The 22,872-nt window shown below is 41.2% G+C and overlaps 1 protein-coding gene across 1 annotated transcript in view; it reads right to left on the reverse strand.

Annotated features, from left to right (window-relative positions):
* Positions 1 to 467: 467 nt before the first annotated feature.
* The window catches only part of eif2b3 (eukaryotic translation initiation factor 2B, subunit 3 gamma), a 37,272-nt gene continuing 14,867 nt past the window's right edge, over positions 468 to 22,872 (reverse strand). Inside the window, exons 6-12 of the mRNA XM_074651240.1 lie at positions 14,936 to 15,025; positions 11,529 to 11,665; positions 11,013 to 11,203; positions 10,623 to 10,685; positions 10,241 to 10,389; positions 5,120 to 5,223; positions 468 to 694 (exon numbers count right to left, since the gene is read on the reverse strand). Of these exons, the coding sequence (XP_074507341.1) occupies positions 642 to 694; positions 5,120 to 5,223; positions 10,241 to 10,389; positions 10,623 to 10,685; positions 11,013 to 11,203; positions 11,529 to 11,665; positions 14,936 to 15,025 (787 nt within the window). The 3' untranslated portion in view covers positions 468 to 641. The remainder of the gene's footprint in view (positions 695 to 5,119; positions 5,224 to 10,240; positions 10,390 to 10,622; positions 10,686 to 11,012; positions 11,204 to 11,528; positions 11,666 to 14,935; positions 15,026 to 22,872) is intronic.

A 22,872-nucleotide genomic window follows, 5' to 3' on the forward strand; every position in this document is an offset into this window, starting at 1 on the left:
GGGAAAGAAGAGGAGAAAAAAGTGTCAGGCGCGAGTCAGTTTCCTCCTCCGCTGTGTTTGTGTGAGAGGGTGGGGTGTCGGTGTTAACTGATACAGGATCAAGCTGGGTGGTCCGGGGCCTACACATACACCATTTTTGTGTACAAATAAACTTAACCCCCACGCCATTGTGGTCACCCCTCCCACGGCTTTTTCCCTCCATCTCTGGTCTTCACAGCTGCACAGGGTGCACGCTAACACATTCAAACAAAGTCTCCGCCCTCTCACACGAGGTAAATTGAGTAATTAAGTCCTGCCTTTATCGGAGACAGCAACAGTTTGATAATAACTAGTGTGGCGAAACAATTACAAAGATCTACCTAGAAGTGACATTCAAGCTGTCATCAGTGATTTCTTTCTCAAAGCGATGAAGACCCATTGCTGAAAGATGAACGGCACACAAAAGAAAAACATGCAGAGTCATGGGGTTTAAGCACTTGTCTTTATTTGGATACAATGTACAAAAAAGCCTATGAGAAGAAGCGTCAAAGAGGCATCCAGGCTTCTGGTTGGTCAGTCGGCCGATGAATTGGTTGTCCTCTTGTGTTTTGCTGCTCTCTGATTGGTTAATGAGGGGATTCCACTCTCTATCCTCGTGGGAGCTAGATCTCCATCAGCTGGTCCGTTCCAACGATGACCTCGTTAGTCCTCTCAGCTGAAGAAGAGAGAGAGAGAAACTTATAATTTACACAGAAAATATGATACCAAAGGTGTAAAGTGTTGTGTGGTTTAAAACCCTCTGGTGATTCTTGTGTTTTATGCTGAAATCTAAAGTTTTGATTTTTCTCTCAGGGTTAAGAAATCTGTAAGACCCTTCAGCTTTAAACGCCCTGTTGGCTGTTTTTATCTATTCAAGTATTTATTTGATCTTTGTAAGGTGTCCTGAAAGGCGCCACCTGAAAGGCGCCACTAAAATGTATTATAAATAATAATAATCTCCCCCTAGCAACAGCTAGTAAAGTGAACAACCAAGTTGTGGGCAACATTATCTTGTCTTTACCTCCAACAGGAGGCTTAATCATTTCCTACTACTATTATACAAGACTCCATTTCAATTATACGTAGATATTTTTCTCCGTTTTCGACAGGGCAACGATTAAATACAGTGTCTCTTGGAATATAAATATAGTGTTAAACATAATCAATTAACAGCTTTATTCGCTATATACATATTGAAGGCATGCCATCCATAACTGGATATGGTCTTGCACTTTTACCTTGAAAAATGCGGTAGTTTCAGGCATTAAAAACAAGTTGTTTGGCAGGTGACGGTCAACTGTTGGATGTCGTAGTTTCAAGTACATCACCAAGTTTTCTAAATAGTCTTTTGTTCGCAACTTTATTCAGGGTTCCTACAGCTTAAGGCAATTCACATTGTTTTTTTTTTACCTTTTTTAATGCCACTTGGAATGAAATTGAAGACCACCTTTACAGTTACCAAAAATATCAATTACCTGTTTATTACAGGACATAGGTAACCTAGCGTTTACCAAACATTTAAAGGCACATTAGTGTTTACTCTAATGGGATACCCATTATGTAATTTCTGCATTTTGATCCCATACTGAAATGAATGGGAAACAATGGCTGCCTTGTAGTTAACAGGCTACAACATGCAAACCCACTGTACAGTACGGTGCTATAATTTATTTGAAATCGTCAGCGTGGTAAGACTTAGGTCACCCTGACCGCTACCCCTGAACCTCACAAAAAGAAATAGATGATGCTTGAAACGGAGTCTGCCAGTATTTTCTCTCTATCTCTCTCAACCCAAAGCTGGTTCAGCATGAGGAGAGCAGCCGCCGCTCCTACCTCCCTCCCTACATCCCTCCATCTCCGAGCATCGGTACTGATCCAAAGCAAACGGTGGCAGCGAATAATGTTCCATCCACACAGACAGGTTTTAGTGTGAAGGAATCTGCTGCTCAGAAACGAGTTTGGAGGGGAGGACAAATGGAGCATGGGACAGCAGGAGAGCGAAGGAGAGGAAGAGACTGGAGGGAAAGCGAGGAAGGGTTACTCAATATAGTGTTTAAATGTACTAAGACTATATATATTTACATATTTCTCCAATATACAGCGCCAACGCTGACCCGAATCAACAAATAAAGGAGAGAATAAGCCATATGTTGTAAGCAATTATAGCTGTTTGTCAGGTGAATATTTAAATGTTATCAAGATGTACCATTAGATAAGAACGTAGTGTCATCTTCAAGAGACACTGGGAAGAAGAGGAGAGACATCTACAATGTATGCCTGCTGTTTTAATGCACGCATATGTGTGTATTTATCAAAAGAACCCAGAGGAGAGGTATGTATCTTTGAAATATCGACACCTGACAGACCTGTATCTATCAGGTGTGTGTGTGTGTGTGTGTGTGTGTGTGTGGGTGTGTGTGTGTGTGAGGGTGAACTAGCAGGGTGGTCCTGAGCTGCTAACAGCTTCAGCAGTGGAGTGGGTGTGTAATGTGTTTCGCAGCCTGCGGTCAGCCAGCTAGATTAGTAGCTAGAGGCAACCCTGTGCTTTCTTACAATATGATAAAAAAACAAGAGAGCGCAGGTGAGCAATGGATTATATAGATGAAACTTTAAAAAAAAAACTGTTGAGGCGCGTTTGGATTACATAACATTATTATTATATTTTTAAACTAATTATTTAAAAATGTATTAAACTAAAAAATACATTACTTCCCTCTAGAACTATTTTGACAATCAATTAATCAGTTTGAGTAATTAAAAAAAAAGAAATATTCTGTGATTCCAGCTTCTTAAATGTGAATATTTTCTGGTTTCTTCACTCCTCTATGACAGTGAACTGAATATCTCTGAGTTGTGGACAAAACAAGACGTCATCTTGGGCTTTGGGAAACACTGATCAACATTTTCCAGAATAAATAAGTAATCAATTAATCAAGAATATAATCAACAGATTAATCGACAATGAAAATAATCATCCGTTGCAGCCCTCTTCCCTCCATTACTCATTTGCTGACGTGGACAACTTGTTGAGTATTAGTGTTATCCAACATTATGATAAACGTTTAGGTTTGTTTTTATTTCCTTCTTACTCTGCTGCTCAGGGTGAAATGGATTTTCATATCCACCACATGTGTCCGTAAGTGCCAGAAAGTTAATGCGCCAAATTTCTATAATTATGAACAACTCCGTGATTCAAGAACCTATGTGGTTATATCCCCTCTTCAGGCACGGCAGTAGGGTCTTTCTGAGGTCCTTTTTTTGTTTCCTGTATCCAATTTGAGAATAAGAGGCTGCTGTATGCTGAACACACTGTAAAGCCCTCTGAGGAAAAACTTGTGGTTTTGGGCTATTTAAATAAACTTGACTTCACTTGACTATATACAGCAGATCCCTTTTATAATGTCGATTGAGACAACAAGGCATTTTATAAAATAATAATCAAAGCGAGAAAAACAACAATGAATGTGAGAGTGACATTTTCATGTGATACTTTCTGTCCATCAGAGACACCGAGGCTGCCACTTTGCAATTGTGTGACTGAACTTTGGCTATGCAGTGCACGCAAAACAATTATGCAACTGAGTTTCCAACGTTCAATAACATAAAGTTAGCAGCTCGTTGCTGGCCATCGGGGAAAACATTTGCCAAAAAAAAAAGCTGAAGCGAGATCAGTTTTGACGAAGCGATCACTCACTGGATGCTCCAAAAGAAAAAAGTCTCAAACATTTTGTAGGTGAGTTTAGCTCAAATTCACGCTGTTGTTACTTAGAGCACCCTGTTGTTCACTCAATTAGGCTGCTCAGTCTGGTAGCCGAGCTCGGTCTCTATTGCTCTATATGTGTGTGGGTGTGTGTGTGTGTGTGTGTGTGTGTGTGTGTGTGTGTGTGTGTGTGTGTGTGTGTGTGTGTTGGATGTGGCTGGAGGCTGCTGCTGTTGAATTCCGGGTGGTCCTGTTCTGGCCCTGCTCTCTAACCTCTCCATCAATGTGACACACACACACACACGCACACACGCACGCACGCACGCACGCACGCACGCACGCACGCACACACACGCACACGCACATGCATACACACGCACACGCACATGCATACACACGCATAGAAAGACACACACGCACACACACACAGCTAGCCTTGGGGACATGCGGATTAAGGAAATAAAAAAATATCTGACAAATCTCTCTATCACAGACTTCAGAATTAAGAAACTTTCCTAGTTGGCTTGAACACTTACACACAGATACCACGCACGCACGCACGCACGCACGCACGCACGCACGCACACATTAACACCTTATCTGAGTCAGCTGAGGAGAAGCAGATAGTGTTTGTTTGTAAAGTTGTTGTACTGAATGCTGTTATAATGTAAGGTGTTTCTGTTATTTTGTCCTTTCTTTCAGTGTCCAGTTGATTTAATTTCGGGATGCAAAATGTTCACTTATTGTTTGTTTTGCTACATTCAAATGCCTAAAATGTAGGGCTGTCCCAAATACCATTTTTCGGGCTTCGAAGCTTCGGTGAGAAATATTCGAAGGTATTCGAAGCTTCGCGGAACAGCGCAGCGCGGCACGCTGACATGTTCTCCGTCTGTCTATCTCCCTCTCCCCCGTTTCAGTGCCGCTGTTGCGCTGTCAGACATACACACCTCTACAACATCGATATCCGTCCGAGAATAACTAATAATAATGAATGTTGAATATGAATAATTAATAATGTTGTGGGATTATTCCTTATTTCACGGTCTAATTTAGGATTTACACATTGTTATTACACATATATATATACGTATTACACGGCGTTGTTGAATACTCGATTCTGATTGGTTAATCACGGCATTCTGCGGTCTGTTGTTTCTTTATAGCAGACTGTTGCTATGTGTAACAGACCGTCGCTATGGGCGCAGTTCTGATGTCGGACTATGGAGGACCGTTTTTGACGAAGCTTCGAAGCAGTCGTGTAAGCCCTACTAAAATGTACTTTCAGCCTGCCTGGGTAATGAGACGAGAGGTTGTTGAGCATCATGTTCTGATAATTACGCTGAGAAGAAATTAATAGAATCAATTATTTTCTGTGTGTGTGTTTATGCTCGTGGAGCTCACCCTCTGGTTCGATCCGTTGTCCGTTTCCCACCAGGCAGTATTTGAGGTCTGCTCCTCGGCCGATGACAGCGTTACTGCAGATCACGCAGCCCTGGATGTTACACCTGGAAAACATACACACGATTACATTAATCACATTCTTCTTTTGTTTTCTACAGCAGTGGTTCCCGACCTGTGGGTCAGGACTCCCCACCAGATAATAAAAGGGAATAGGAAGAACATATTCTGTTACATGCTTATTATGTTTAACAACTTTTTCATCCCTGTAGAATAGTTAATACTTTAACCTCTTTTAGGACTTCAAATGAAACAATCTGAGAGGGAAAAATCTTTCTGCTCATAACTCACTTACTCATTACACAAGATGGTGCTTCATTTTATTAGGTACACATAAACAATAACAATAATGCAGTCTAATACAACAAACCCGTAATAAATTCATCCTTCATAAAGGTTTAATGTTCAGAGTAGGGTGTCACGATATACCGGTATGGGCGATAACCATGATATTTAAAAATGAAATATTGATATCATGTTAATAATACAGCGCCTCTTAAATCATTTTATAAATACAGTTAAGGTTACAGTCTCTCCACCTCCCTACACTCATATTTGGAGTGTAATTAATTTGCCAAAACAGAGACAAAATGCACAATAAACAAAGTTAAAGATTAATTTGACTGATAGCATTATCATTATTTTTTTAAATGTTCTATAGATATTGCTATAATGTCATTATCGTGAATTCTTTTGACCACAATAATTGTAGTTCAGCCCTAATTCAGAGTTTGTTTAAACTTCATGAGTAAAAAAAAAAATCAATAATGAAACATTTACAGCCACCCAACAATATCTGTAACTTGAATTACCTCATACGGGTCTGAAAGCGATGAACCAGTGGCTCATTTGTGGTACCAAGTGATAGTTTGGAAACTCTTGAGTGATTAAAGATTAATATTTTGCTGGGAGAGGTTTGGTAGTGCAAAAACATGATTTTCCGGCGCTGCTTCATTGGAGATTCAAACATGTTTATGGTTCACAGTCAGTTTTCCTCCATGTACCTTATGTACACACAAGAACATTCATACTGGGAGCTGCCCAGTACAGCCACAACCTTCCACTGTTTGCTGTTTAAAGCGTCTCCGCTCGCACAGCTGTGCAGTGAGTGCCGTACTGGAGGTCAAAGTGACAGTAGAAACATTCAGCCCCATCAGGGATCCTCCCACCTGCTCCGAACACTCAAACATATCCAATCAACGGAACTTAATGACGCTAAATTAACATATATATTAAAGAACAACAGCAAGCCTGCGCTGTGTGCACACGTGTGTGTGTGTGTGTGTGTGTTCAGACATTGTTGGCCCTGTGCTACAGTCCCACCTGAGCTGGCAGTGCCAACCCACCGTGCTCACATTCAGCCAAACCATCACCATAAAATTCTTGGAGGGGAGACACAGACAGTCTTGTGTGTCCTGTGTCAGCTAACCGTGGAGGGTGAGGGTGTGTGTGTGTGTGTGTGTGTGTGTGTGAGTGCGTGGGTTAGAGAATGTGTGCCTCAGTAGCTTGGGGAGCCCGGTGGAGAACACATGTTGGTCTTGCCCAGGCAGTGACGCACACACACTTGGCCCTCTGCGCCTCACACACAGACAGGTTTGTATTGGCTCATTCTATTCAGGTGGTTAGGCCTGCAGGGAGAGGGAGAAAGGAGTGTGTGGACGTGTGTGTGTGACTACCTAGGAGGTGGTGGTGGTGGTAGTTGGTGATGGGAGATTACAAGATTCAGAGTTTTGTAACATTAGAGAGAGAAGGAGGGAGAGAGACCACCAAAGAAGCTTCGGAGCTGAAACACCACTAATTACTAACACCAGGGCTCCTCCTTGCCATGACCCCCCCCTCATCCTCCCTCTCACACACACACACACACACACACACGTCAACCCCCACCTCCTGTGCCAACCCCCCCCTGTAAAGTTGACCCTTACTATCCCCCTTCCCAAACACGCAGCGCTTTGTCAACAAGTTCTGGTCAGCTCCAAACAAAGAGAGCAGAAATGCGAGGGGTTTCTGCGACATGGCCGGGGTCTGCTAATCCCCTCACACTGGCTCTCTTTCTTTCCTTCTTTCTTCCTTCCTTCTTATGTCCTCAAAAAAAAAAGAAAAAAGAAAGAATTGCAATTTCTTTCTTGCGTGCTAGCTTGCTTTCCCCTCGCTTTCTTTCTTCCCCTTCTCTCTCGTTTCTTTCATGCCTTTGTGCGTGCACCTACATGGGCATGATGAGGGTCCCCATGCTGGCTGGCTGGGGTCCCTGAAAGGCTTAAGAAGAGATGGAGAGAGACAGAAAGAGAGAGGAGAGAGATGGCGTTGATGGAGAGAAAAGAGAGGGAGGAGTAAGAAATTGAGATAAAAGAAAAGGAGCCCGTGAATGAGTGCATTAAAATCCAGACTTGAGGCCAAGATGAGTCTCTTTCCTCCGGAGTTTCTGGCTAAGAGACTGAGCAGATCAATCTACATGCTAATTCTACAGTGGCTACTGGCGCTCTCTGTACAAGAAGTCTTCTTTTGTTGCAACAAAGCAGTCAATTTTGACCACTTTAACTACTCGCTACATTTGACAATCGTGATGTGTAATAATAACGTGGCTGATCATGAGGCATCACTATTCAGACTGCCCTCCCCAAGTGAAATCATGATGTGGCAATACAACACGTTCTCATCCCAACTTGTCACATCACTCCCTCGGCGTCACTTTTCGTTCGCAGTAAACACGTGTTTAACATTAATTAAAGAAAAACACTTGCTTAGGTTTAGGAAACAACTACATGGTTGGGCTCAAAATTACGTTTGTAAAGTGTAAATGTGACTCTACGTTGAGAACAAGGGACACAAACAAACAGCTGATTGTGACTGTTGGACCCATCCGCCCTGTGTGTCTCTTTTTCGCTCTTTAAATTACGGCACCCCACTCCCGGCCCACTTTTTCTGAGCATTTACTGTTGATGCGAATGGGTTTACATTCATTGTAGTTAATTGAAAGCCTGGTGTTTTTCCTACAGGCACTATAGGGTACCTTGTGTGTCGGTATCACACGCCGATGGGCGTGACAAAGCGTTGGTAACTAATGCCCTGGGAATGAGAACGGTCTGGGCAATGCCATGATGTCCTGCATGGTCCCTCGGAGTTTCCTCACCAAATTTGGATTTGAAAATCCTTCCTGGTTCTTTGAGGTGATTTTTCAGTTGAAAAGAAGTTGCAATGACGCGAATAGTTTGGCTTCTCTTGCTGATTTCTAAGAAGAAAAGCAGCACGTTTGTAGAATTGTCAGCACATCCTTTGGTAGTTTCTGCTTTCTGTTGGAAATTATGTCTAGCAACCATGACAAACAGCCAATAACTCAAATTATAACAATATTATTGTACTCATGTTCTCATCAAAAGCTTGATATCCCCTTAAACCTCTCTAACCCGCTGGTGAGCCACTGTTTACAAACTCATGCTGTATAGCCAACTTTTGTTCAAATGCACAGAAATTTATTACCAATGTAGAGAACCCAAAGTTTCATAGGACACCAAATCTGTCGGGCTTAATTTTGGGGAAATGTGTACAAAGTGATGTACAAGATCTCTAGAACATTTCCATCTGGTGCAGCCATAAAAAAAAAAAAGCATTTTGGGTTTGAATATTTCAAGTAAACACGACCATATAACAGCTGTGCTGAGGTCGTTACACTGGCTTCCAGTAAATTTTAGAATTGATTTTAAAAATGTAATGCTTATTTTTAAGGCCCTACGTGGTCTGGCACCCAAATATATCTCTGACATGCTTGTGAGCTACGAACCAGCTAGACCCCTCAGGTCATCTGGAAGAGGCTGTCTGGTTATTCCCCGGTGGGTCTCCAGGAAAACTGGTGAAACTGCCTTTAGCTTTTCTGCGCCAAGCCGCTGGAATATAGGTGTGCTCCGACGCTATCGTCCTTTAAAAGTAATCTGAAAACTTTCCTTTTTAGCAACGCCTTTCAGAAGTCTGGTTGCTGGTCTTAATTATTATTTTATTTTATTCTTACTTCGTTATTGTTTTAACCTACATGTTTTTATGTGTCTGTTTTATATTGTGTTTACTTATGTAAAATGTTTTATCTTTACACTATCAATATAATGTCAGTGGCTGCAACTTCCGTGGCTGCTCACATGTTGTTCAGCACATTGTGCCTCCACCTGCAATGAAAAGTGCTAAATAAATAAAGTTTGCTTGCTTATTAAAATAGGAAAAAAAGGAAAACTAAACTGTAGGTTAAGGGATTAACCTAATAAAGGACTTAATATCGACACATTCTTCTTTCTGGCATTTGATTAGCTGGTATTGATGAAACTGATCAATTAAATATTTCAATGCTACTCACTTCCCAGACTTTTGCTGTGAGGAATACACCTTTCAAACCCCCACGGTGTTCCACAAATTCCATAACCAGTGGGATCTTTGGTATAGGCGAGTAAATTAGCGGCTAAATGAAATATATGGATGTTGTGTGTTTCAGTTCAACAGCTTTGTGTTTGTTTGGAGCTGGTCTCTGGCTGGTTGCACACCAATAGGTGCATTGTTAACTCAGCGCTCCCCGTTTGACCCCATAGAGCGCAGAAAACAAAACCTGTTACACGTCCCATCAACGGACACACACATCCACGAGCATCTGCCTCACACACACACACCCACGTTTGCACAGAGGAGCACCTAGAGAATTCAATGGAAAGATATGCAATGAATGAACCGCTAGGCATACCACTGCTTTTATATGTGAAAGCAGAACAGGGAAAAACAGGGGGAAAGGTTTGGTCGTTTTTTGGGGTAGTGCAAGGACAAGTATTTCCTGGCAGCATAAGGTCAATCATCTGATTTTGAAATCTTTGTTTACTAAATTCCACCGTTTTATCACACACTGTACAGTATGCATGTACTAACTGAACACCTCGCAAAAGCTGACGTGACGATTAAAACTTTAATTCATAAACATGCCTCGAAGGTGAAATTCTTTTTCAGCCTAAATGAATGTGTTTGCAAAAGCACTTCAAAGTATGTGTTATCAACGAGTGTGTGCATGTGTGTGTGTACAGATGTGTGTGTTCTCACCCCTCCTCGATGGTAACCCCGTGCATGATGATAGAGTTGGTGACTTTGACCTTCTCTTTTACGGTGGTGGAGTTTCCGATGGTTGATTTCTTTATGGAGGTCTTATCTGCAACCTGGCACTGCGCTCCGATGATACTGTCTGATCCCATCTGTTGGCAGAGCGAACACAAACAAACCGGTAACATTACTCAGACATAAATACATTCACAGGCCTCTCCAATGAGGATCGAGTGCAAATTAGACTCGAAGAGATAGTAACGAGTGAGCTGTGATACAGGATGATTAGTAAATCTGCTAATTAAGAGAGTAATGAAAGATAAGAGAAATATGAACAATCTGACTTGTTGACAGACTAATCATACTTCTACTGCATTACACTGACCTGACATCTCTCAGAGATGACAGCAGACGGGTGGACTGCTGGCTCCTCAAACAGTTTTGGGGCCTAGTAGGGAGAAGATGGAAGAGAGTGAGACATGAGAAAAAAACTGGTTGAGTTTGATGGTAAACGCCTGGCAACGACTTGTTGTGAAGTAAATGCAATGTAACTGTGAGGGAGAATGCAACATCTAGTAGCTGAATGTTATCAATGTTATCAATAGCACCTTTAAATCAACGAATCTTTGTGTAATTAACGTAAAACCATGTATACATGTGCACATCAAGGCACATAAAACTGAATTCCCTCCAATCATACAAGATTACACATGCACACTTGCAAATGTGTATTTAACAAAAAACCCTGGAAAGAGCAGGCTCATGTCTGACTCACCAGTCGGTTTGCTTCTATGAAAGCAGCTAAAGTGTTGACGCGGTAGCAGAGGCCCTGGTCAATAATGTGAACGTAGCAGCGGAGCTTTCCTCCGTGGTAAGCCTCGCACATGTCACCGCGGTGGTCGTTCCAACAGGAGCGCTCCTGGGCCAGCTGGAGGAGAGGCTCGTCTCGTGATGAGATGAGGAGCTCTGGATGATAAAAATAGACGGGAAGAGCAGAGTTAGGAGTTCAAATGATGACTGTTTTGGGGGATTTTGCGTGCCCTGGGATTAGGCAGAGCTGTCTTTTTTGACAAAGTCGCTCACATCCTTACGCTTGCCCATTTTGTCTGCTTCCAACACACAAAGTTCCCACCCACTGCCAGGTGCCATTGTAACAAGATAATCAATGTTATTCACTTCCCCTGTTAGTGGTCTTAATGTTATGGCTGATCGGTGTATTCTAAATGAGTAACACTGCTGTGGCTGTTGATTTTGAAGTATGAAGTTGAGATGTGTCGGTGCAAAAACTGACCCTGGTTCGTGGAGCCGTCATTCGTTTTCTGGTTCTGATCCTCGGCGTCGTCTTTGATTTTCGGACTGTTGGTTGTTTTGGAAAACTGCTTCCGCACCAAATATGGCACCAGCTCACCACGGATCGAAGAGATGGACCTACGATACGAGAAGAGGGAAAGATTAAATATGATGTCAACATCATGTTAAGCATCCTACAAAGACATCAGTATCACACATAAGCCCCAACATACGTCAATGATCCTGGTTTAATGTGCTGTCGTTAGACAATGGTACACTTCCTAATCGTCACTTGGTGAAGAAAGCCTAACTGTGAGCGAAATACTAAATGAGCAAGTGAGGGAATGAGTTTGTGAGGGAGCTTCTTCTTGTATCCTTTTGGTGCTGTGCATGTAAAACACAGAGAAGACAGCTGAGAGATGCCACGACCTTGCAGTTATTTGACTCACTGTTAATGTCATGCATCTCCCTCTGTTCTGGTTACCCGATGTCTAAATGTCCCTAGTCTCCAGCCCTCTCCAATTTGGTCTCCTATACAATTACTGTACTTGAGTAGATTGTTAGAAAAGGCAAAAGAAACTAAACAGCAATGAAAACAAATGCAGTGAATGATGCAGTTATTGTCATAAAAAGCAGATAATGACAATCAGCACCTCATCTTCTTATGATGACTTCCAGTCTCTCTCTGTGTAAACCAGGAGGTAACTTCCCCGTCTTAATTTCGTTTTCCTCCTCTCTGCACTGTGCTGTGCTCAGTGTTCCTCCCCACCACCCTACACCCCCCCTTCACTTGCCCTCTCTTACTTTCTTTTAAAGGGAGATTAGAATTTCCATCTGAATGACAGGAGAAAAACAACAGTTACTCTGTCCATTTCCCTCCTTGAGCAAGAGACAGCATGGAGGAGACAGGAAGAGAGAAAGAGGAGCTGTTAAAAGAAAGTCCAAGAAAAGAGCTGAAGAAAGAAATGAGTCATCTAACAAGAGAGGTGATATATGGCGGCGGCAGAGAGTGCATTAGTGATGTAATGACGTAAGATTTATATCTACATCTCTGTGGCAAATTACTATGTTCGAGTGTACCTCTCGCCTTAACCAAAACTATTCAGCAGGAGCGAGGAGATGGAGCGTAGTTGGACGATTTGTGTTTGTTGGCTGGGATTTGGATTTATTTATGTGTCACACTTCATTTAAAATTGTTCAGATTTAAAACTGGGTAATGACAGATTTCCACAATCCAATCTTTAGCCAAGCGCCCACTTTTCAATGGGACCATTTGTTCAGAATACACACGTTGGCAAGTCTAATCGCCACCCTGTTTTGAGAAGCGTGGCGCCACGTTGTTCCTTAGCTCGCAACCTTGTCTGGAATTCGTCATTCATCATCATTCGTTACCAAACACGCTTGATATTTTTGTCAGCAGTCTTTTGTGCTACTCAAGATCTCCTCTTCAAGTATGCACAGTCTGTCAAAAACTTTATATTATTAATGGTCAGGAAGAAGTGAGGTAAGACATCCTCTGGAGGGCAGACCAGGGAAGACCTGGTCAGGTCTGTTTTCGACTATTCAACGTGGTTGTGGAACAATATTTTGCTTTAACATGTTTTGCAATATCAGTTCAATCTTATCAGTTGGCCTAATGGGCAGCGTGGACTGAAGTGTAATAAAGAGTCTTTTGTCAAAGTTGCTGCATTGCTGTTCTTTCTTACAACAAGATAATGAGCCCGCTGCATTTAGAATGAAAGAACATGTTTGTCTTTCATTGCTGGAGTTGTTATTCTATGTGTTTTTTGCCCACAAGCAGTCAATGGACAACCTGATGTTTGCTGTGATGACAAGCAGCTCAGAAAGACTGATTTACAAACTTACCAGGAACTCTTCCTTTGTCTTAAGTCTGTTTCCCACTGGACACAAATCCAACTAACACCCATTAACATCTGGCTTTTGTCTTTAGTGGGAAAGGTTACAATCGGCATTCATTCCCAGGACAAATGACTCTGCAGTAGTCACGGGTATTTATCGGCTCCAGCTCTGATCGGCAGTGATGGAAACATGACACCCAGGTGGACGCGCTAATTTTTCGCCCCTTTTCTGGTGCGATGCTATGTGACGCGGGCTGAAGTGAATATATAATAAATAAAATCAAAAGGGATTTGGGATTATTATACTATATTAATGACAAAACTATCCTCAAAGCCACCAGACTCCAGTCAGACAACTGTAATTTTACCTTGCTGATCGTTGTAAAACCCACTTCATTCAAACTCGACAAAAACAAAATAAAACTCATCAAAACTGTCTTTTTAGTCTTTCCACCGTTCCAACGATCACCAACTCTGGTTTGAGAGTTTGATAGAGAGACTGAATAAGTAACTGATATAAATAAAGTTTTCACTGTTTACTAACCCTGCTTCCGTGATATCGAACGTGACACACCAGGAAACAAAACAGAAAGGCCAGTGCAACGACACGACATATACGCAATGGGAAAGGTCACCTATTTTAGCGGGGTTTCCCCATGTTTAAAAAAACCTGCACATATGCCTTAATTTTGGTGGGAAAAGGGTATAATTTTCCTTCTTTTTCTGCCAATCATGCCGCCTCTAAATATCACATTACCAACTTTACTTTGGCACTTACAAAGCAGTTTGAAGCATATTAGCCAACGTTTATTCTTTATACTATGAGGACATTCTTGTCAACGTATCTTATATTCTTAAGCTTGTAAAAAAAGGTGATTTATTTATTAATTTAAGAGTTGATTGTTTGGATTTTGAACCCAAATCTGTTAGAAAAACTAACTTTATACACTTTGAGGAGGAATAACTAATGAATTTTCTATTGCAATACTTTATTTTCATTCATACTTTGTTAAAATGTAGTGAGCGCAACAAACCGTGAGGCCTTTTGTGAATTGAAAGACTGACTCATGAAGTGACTGTATTGTTGCACCCCTACCTAATACCTTTATGTCATTACTAACACCAATTTGAATACAAGCTTATATCATAGAGGTCCTTTGATTTTTCTAACCAGTGTAACCATGCGTGTACTGTATTGCCAGACACTGCTTCAGTTCAGAGGCTAAAGGCCTAACAGCCTGCCTCAGTGACACGTAGTAAAACAAATTAACACCTCGCTAGAATACCCTGCTAACAGGTCCTTTCAAAGCCTTACACACCATGTAACCACGTTTAACACTTGCTGCAGATTAAGCAGCGAATGTGAATGTCTGTGTGACTGTGTGGGTTCATGTCCATGTGTATGAATGGATCTAATACCAACACTGCTCACACTGCAGATATAAACCGGTCATTTTATTTGGAAACGATGGTTAAAGGATGTATAGCTAATTGTGTAATTATATATTAATTCATATATTCACAGTCAGAAATAATTGGAAAAACTCACTTGTTGTCAACAAGAAAATCCACCACTGCTTTCTTCAGACAGTAGAGGTGAGCGTCCACCAGGCCTGTTTTGATGTGCATCCTGGGATGTCTGCAGGTAAAAGATAGACAGACACAGAGTCAAGAGAGGAACGTTTTATAAATTCATCACTGCTTTGCAAAAACTCACAGCACTTAAAACAGCATTGGGCCTCATTCACTAATATGTGTGCGTAGAAATGTTCTTACTTTGTGCTCAAAACAAGTGTGCACGCAAAATTACTGCCGGATTTTTGACACGTCCGCACCGGCCAATTTTATTCTCACCACAACGCTTATGTTAGTGAATCAGAATTATTCTAAATTGACAGGCGCGTGCCGGCTATTTGCAATCAACATACTGCCACGCCCCCTTTTTCTCTACATAAGGAAATACGTTGGCCTAGAGGTGTGTCTAGATGGTAACCCACAAGTTGCGAAACTGTGTGAAACTCTTGCGAGACTCGCTGTCCGATGACCTATCATAACCATTCGAGGTTGATGCCTAACCTTAACCATCTCGCGAGACGAGAGTTTCGCAACTTGTGGGTTCTTCTTGCCACGACTGTGTATCATGGAGCAGTGAGGTTGTTGTAAGAGAAAAAAGAAAAGAGCAAAAGAATTTCCTGACTGAACATTGGCTAAATATGTGTAATTTCATGGCACTAGAAATTGGTGGAGTAGCCGATCATTATAGACAACGTCAATAAAACTAATCAAAACCAAAACGGTTGCATTTCAATGTGGACATTCTCATATACGCCATTGTAAGCTATGGCTTTGACGTTTTTATAGTTGAATATTTCACATTATGACAATAAGTGATCAGGATGAAAGGGCATACATATCATAGTTATTTAATACATTTGGCAAATGCATTAGTAAATTAACGGTTTTAAATATTGTTGTCTATTGAAGCCTTTTTTTAATGAATGTGTGCAGAAAGTTAACATTAGACTTTTCATCACAATATGTTGTTGTGGAGTCCCACCGCTCTGCACCAAATTCGTGACAACTGGTTTAACCCCAGCTGCTACTTTGAGGACAGTTTGCTTTGATATTTTTTTCATCACCTGCTGTTTTTATGTTTCAAGTTTGCTTCTCATTTACTGAAAGCCCTTTTAATTTACCTCCGCTTTGCACATAGGACTGGAACATTTGATGAAAACCAGACGCATTCAGGAGATCACATAAAAGTCAAGAGGATGGTGACATCTGTCTATTGTCCTCCGTCAGCTACCGTAGATGTCGCCCCACAGAGCTGCTGCCACGAGACAGGTTTATGTTGACTGGGGGGGGGGGGGGGGGGGGGGGGGGGGCACATGCACACAGACACACCGTCACCCACCCATGCATTCACTCATTCACACAGTTTCAACATGTGACATTTATGAAGCGAGAGCCAAAGGAAACCATTTCATCCTCCAGGTTTCAATAAACAAATCCACGCTCACCCCTTCATCCTCTCTGACGACCTATCCTCCTCTTCCTCTGCCCTTTCAATCACTACATAATAAAACCTGCGGGGTGCATTGTTCCTAAAAGGATCATACCAGTGCTTTTACATGTTTTAGTCCATTTACTACAAATCACATACACCTTCCATTACTGCTAAACATCTTTCAGAGCATGCTGCTGATTTAGATTTTTTAAAGCTGTAAAAGCAGATTGATTTGAAAAGTCTGCGTCTCATTAGCACACAACAATAACGTAACTTTGACAAAATCAAAAGCAGACACGATGTTCAGATGTTCACAGGGATGTTCAGATCTGAGCACGCAGATTTATATAATTTCATGCTAAAATCAATAGAAAGTAAATCTGAGATTCAATGTTATGTTACAAACAATCTGGGTGGTAGCCAAAAACTAAAATGACAACGAATTACCCCACTGCTAGAAGAACCAACACTGCAAGTGTGTGCTGTGGGTGCCACCAAAATAAGAATTTAAATGTATAATAAATGTACAGCGAGTGGGTCATTGTTGTGAAGTAAACTGACACCCGACAGGGCGATGTGGTCTTGTATCGCCCTGAAGGGGTTTATTTCACAACAATGACCGGCTCTCTGTACATTATCCCGCTGATTACACGGCTGCTTACTTAAGAAATCGATAATTTGACACAAAAATTGTCCGCAAGAGTCCAACATCAGAGCTCTGTCCATAGCAACGGTCTGTTGTACATAGCAACGGTCTGCTGTGAAGAAATAACAGACCGTAGAACGCCGTGATTGACCAATCAGAATCGAGTATTCAACAGAGCCGTGCATTAATAAATGTCAAATGAAATATCTGTCATGATCCAGGATAGGATATTGAAACTGGCATGGGATTGAATGAAAAGTGAATGATGCCACACCTCTACCTCTCCTCCGCTCACTTCCTTCCTCAATTTTCCAGCTTTCTCCTTTCAACTCTCCCTCTCCTCACCAGGCTCGCGGTATAACTAGAGGGACTCAGGAGGATTGCTTGGTCACACATATTTTACAACCAGATGCTGAAAGCCATAAATCAAACTGTGTGTGTGTGTGTGTGTGTGTGTGTGTGTGTGTGTTAAGCTATTTTATTAAAAAGCATAAAAACACATGTGCGTGCACACACAGACACGCTCTGTGGGTGTTTGTCAAATGTATTTATTCATACAACATTTCCCAGGTGTGTGCCTGCGTGTGTGTATCGTGGGCCTTAAAGTGGAATTTATGGGAACACCCAGCATGTGACATCACTGTTTGGCACCTGCGGGTGGGCAGGGGAGAGGGGGAGAGAGAGAGAGAGAGAGAGAGAGAGAGAGAGAGAGAGAGAGAGAGAGAGTAGGAACAGGTGCCCTTAAAAGTGTAGGGCAGCATGGTGAAGAACAGATATAAGGGATGCAATGTCATCACAAAAACACGTTTTACAGCAGAGTCGTCTCGCAATCAAGTGTTAGTTTTACAAGCCATTGATTATATTAATCCAGCCACTGTATTCATTTATTTTGATGTTAGCAGAAGCATTTTTTTTTTAATGCAGTACAAAAAGCGAACCAATAGCAAAAATAGTTTGATTTGACAATATGCCACAGCCTGTTTTTATGATGTCAAAGGAAAATTGCTGGGTCACATGCATGAGGACAATGAGGGAGTATCAAAGTATAGGTGCTGCACCCTGTGTAGGAAATGGTTTGGGCAAAGTGGAAAGTACCTCAGAGTGAGATTAGACATGATCTAAGTCAGTCTAATTACCCATTCAATACCTAAATAGAACAGATGTGCAAAGAAAAAACACCCAATTTTCTCCAAAATACTCTGACCTTCACCTCGGAGCCGTGCCTTATAGGCAGGGCATGAAAACACACAAGTCTCACTCAAGGTCAGGAAAACACCAACACTGGCCCTACTGGCACAAATCAAAATTAGAGCCCAAAATGTTACTTCAATGTAACCTTTAGATAATATATGACCTTTTATTTCACTGAAATATTACTTTAGCATATATGAGTCTTCAATAGGGCTGGGATGATACGCCTATCTCCCGATTCAATACTATCACAATACTTGGTTGCCTATTCAATATGTATCACGATTCTACAAGTATTGCGATTTGATATTACGATTTATTGGGATTTTTGTTAATTTTTTTGTCACTAGACCATGGGTAAAACTTGAATCATACACTTCTAGGAACTTTTACTTTGGAAAATGATACTCAGACTACAACAATAACAGTGGTAATTTCCTTCTACCTCCGCATAGACTCAAATGAAGGCCTTATATGGATTCTGGCATTAAAAACTTGATTTCAAAATCGTAAAAAAATAAATTGCAATACATGGGTGAACTGATTTTTTCCCCCACTCCTAGCTTTCACCAGCAAAAACAAAACAAATTTTTTTTTTTTTTTAATAAATATTTTTTTTCCCGGCTAAACCAATACAAATGGAACACAACCTGAAATGCAATGTCTCACTTTTTCTAGTATATTTCTATTTAATGATGACATTACCCAGGTTATAACTCAGGTTGCTTGCCACTGTTGCACCAAGTGCTTGCTCATGGGGGATCTCTGGTTGGCTCTCTAAATTATAGAGTACGGTCTAGACCTGCTCTATATGAAAAGTGTCTTGAGGCAACTTCTGTTTGATGTTATATAAAAATAAATTGAATTGAAAATTGAATAACATTGTTTTTTCTTTAAATCCCCAAAATCCACACCCTCTTCATCTTCAAGCCTAAACTAAATTGTCCTGAACACCTGATCAGATGGGAATTTTTTAAAACCAGGAAAGTATTCACTTAAACATTTTTTCCCATTTTTTAAGGGTTGCTTGTCCTTCTGATTCAAAACACTGAGCACTGGCCACATGTCACTTTATTAGTTTACACATTTTGCAGAATCCAACTACAGCAAACATCTTGCATTTCCCAAACGAGGGTAAACATGTTGCTTTTCCAGCAGCATCATGTGATTTCTGGTTGCTGTGAGTGCTGTAGAGCTCGGTGTCAAAGGGAGCAGGAATTTAGTGCCTCTGCAGGCGAGGATGACTCAACCCTTCTTGGATTAATGACGGACGGCTAAAGTACCACCAAAGTCCTCGGTGGGAGAGAGGAGTCACACTCTCTCTCTCGCTCTCTCAAATACACACAGCATAATATCTTATTTAGTTACAACTAAAACCCCACAGCGGACGATGACTCAGACGCAGCAGATTGACTGTTAATACCCTCATTAGTCAGGTTTCCACTACAGAGCCAACCCGGGCTGAAGAGCTTACGACTTATTCAGGGCATGCAACTATTGCTTCCAAAATAAAATGTGTGTGATTCCCTTAATACCAAGCTAGTCTTACAGATGCTTCCTTAATTGACCTGACTCACATATTTGAACCTGTGTTATAAGCCTAAAGTGCACATGGACCTGCTGGTGTAGTACGGTTACTCTTGATGACCTAGCAGCACATTTGGTATGCGAGATCATCCTATTTCGTCCATAAAACGTCTAAAAAATAGTTTTCCAGAGGGCAAAGTCAGGTCTTAAAACTACGTTTTTGTCAAACAAATAATCAAAAACACAATATTTAATTTACAATGATGTAAAACAGAGAAAAAGCAGCAAATCATCATATTTGAGAAGCAGTAACCAGCATGTGTTTGCCATTCTTGTTTGATAAATGACGATTAAATCGATCATCAAAATAATTTCATTAAATTTCTGCCACTAATGGATTAATTGAGTAATCGTTTCGGGGCCTAACATTAATGTTTTGAAATATCAAAAATGTTGAAGAAAGGCTACAGAAAAAGGAAAATGAAAACCAGACTGAAACGCCTGCCAACATTTAGATTTTAGCTTTCGAGCCTGCCAAATGATTCAGACGTTCTGACATTTTCAAAAAACTATAACGAGCCAGCAAGTAAACAAATATCCATAAAACAAATAAAGCGGATACACAAAAAAACTCATATATGAGAGTATACATAAAATATAATAATTATTAAATTATCTCTTTATGGCTTCCAGTCTATATAGACATTAGTAGCATATGTTGATTACAGTCCATAGAGTACTGCATATAATCATAATTTATGCTGTAAAACAGTAGGAAATGTTTTATTTCTGAAATGTGTTATTGCATTAATGCAATCCTGCCCTTTGGTTGAACTGCAATGGAAGTTATTAAATGTTTGGAAGGTTCAGCATGTGGTATTTGTGTTGATTGGGTGGGTTTTAGCCTCTCTGTCTTGTGCCATCATTGCTAACAGATGCAACCATCTCCTGGTCCAATATCTTAAAAGGTCACTGCACTTTAGATATGCTTCTCAAAAATGAGATGCAGCCTATTTAAACTTCCCTGCTTGATTGTTTATGTAATGATTTGAACATCAAAACAGAACGTTTTGGCCTAACCACGTTACCATGTTAGTAAAGGCACATTATGCAGAAGCACTGGCCAAGTATGGATGTATTTTATACTGACTGTAACTAACATGAACCTCAATGGTTTTACTTGAATCTTTCCCGTGATCCGAACTTTTTTGATTTTGAATCTGCCTATTAACACGTAGTCAACCGTTCCTGCAGGCCTGTATCCGAGAGACCCTGACAGGTGGAGCTGTAATGTACGAGGGGAAGCTCTGCTGGAGTCCTTTCACACCGTTTAAGCAATTTCCAGGTCAAACTATCTCACATGTGCAGAATATTTTGAGCTAACACACCTCAACCATGTGGAAACCATAGAGAAGGAGAGGAGGAAAAAAAAAATGCACAGGACGGAGTTAGAACAAGAATGAAAGAATGGATGAAGGATGCGCAGAATAAGGGAGAGATAGCTGAAAGAATGAAGTGAAGAGTGAGAAATAATTAAGAATTTGTATTGAGACAAAATAAAACGTTTGATTGGCGGGCCCTGTGAGGAGTAGGAGCTGTGAATTCTGTCAGCACAAAATCAAAAAGTACTGAAGTAAAAAAAATAAAAAAATAATTTCAAACTTAAAGGCCCTGACTCACCAATTTCGGGTTGTCGGTGAGCGTCTGTCACTCTAGTTTTTTCGGCTGTAGTCTGCCCGTGACAGGGTTTTTTCGGCCAATTCAGTATGTTAAATCAGCGGCGGAGCTTTTTGGTGAGAGAAATCACTCACTAGTGAGTGAGGGTGGTGTGAAAATGGTCGGCAAACGCTGCTTTGTTTCATGTACGTATCATAACAACAGCTTGTAAATCCGCTGTCCTCGGTCTTCTGGTTTCTCTTTTCAAATGACGAATCCAGACTACCGCAAAATTGCTGGTGTGGAGAGTTATTTCATCTCAGGCACAACGAATGTGGTAGTCCGCCGTTGGCTGTAGTCTTTGAGTGCAACTTTTTGGCCAAGACAAAGGCGACATGAGGTGATGCAATGGCCGGCCTTCATCGCCGCTAGTTCTTTGATGTCAGTTTGATGTGCCTGGGCATTAAGTCTTTTGTGCAAACGACCCAAGTTGGGATCAAACTGGCGAGCACAAATGTTCCATGAATGAGACCGTGTGCACATATAAAATACAAATTACAAAGGAAGCCACCTGTAGAGTGTGTACGATGTGCCATGACGACGTGACCTGGATGGTACTGATGTGCAAAACAGTCAGATCTCGTAAAACTACCCAGTGGAGGGTTATAAAAATCCAGAACTCTGGAATTTATTCTGGTATGTATTACCTTAGGCGATAAATACAGTACGTGGAGAGAAATCTGTTTCGTGTGGTTGTGTGACGTGTGTGTATAAATGATCAGAGGTGATTTAAACGTTTTAAGTCCGTCAATGTAAGCCATAAATGTTTAGCCGTGGGCTAGTGTTTCCATAACACCGATGACAACGTGTGAGTGTTTTCTCTCCATCAATGTCCACCTCGAGGTCGTGTTTCTGTGTGTGTTCATGTAAGCATTTTTGTGTGTGTGAAAAAGACAGAATGTGTGTATGTATATATCTGTATGTATCTGTGTGTGTGTGGCTGAAGATTTCTCTGTGCAGGGAAGCATGCAAGCAGCTGCTCTGGCCCCCCTCTTATTGGCCAGAATTTACAGTGGCTTTGGCTCCATGAAGTATTTACGAGCTCCCAAAACACCCGCTCTCACACATACATGCACTTTAGGACTCAGAAACGAAAACCTACCTAGAGTACTTTTCCTGTAACAAAAATCCCACACAGAGCCTTCAGTGTAAAACACACCGACTGATTAGAAAGCAAAACATCTGCTCTCGACAACAAACTAGAAACTACGGACAAACAAAAACATCGATCGTTAAAGGGTCAGGTCACCTAATTAACAAAACTATTTTCTTCCCAGCGATATTTAGCCATGAATATACCACAAAGTTGCACTAGAGGTGTCCAAAGGCCTGGTATAAAATGTGATTTTTCAATGCTGTGAGCACCACAAACTTCCATTCCATTCACCTCCATGGTATT

Source organism: Sebastes fasciatus, chromosome 11 (assembly GCF_043250625.1).
Source record: "Sebastes fasciatus isolate fSebFas1 chromosome 11, fSebFas1.pri, whole genome shotgun sequence".
NCBI classification, from domain to species: Eukaryota; Metazoa; Chordata; class Actinopteri; order Perciformes; family Sebastidae; genus Sebastes; species Sebastes fasciatus.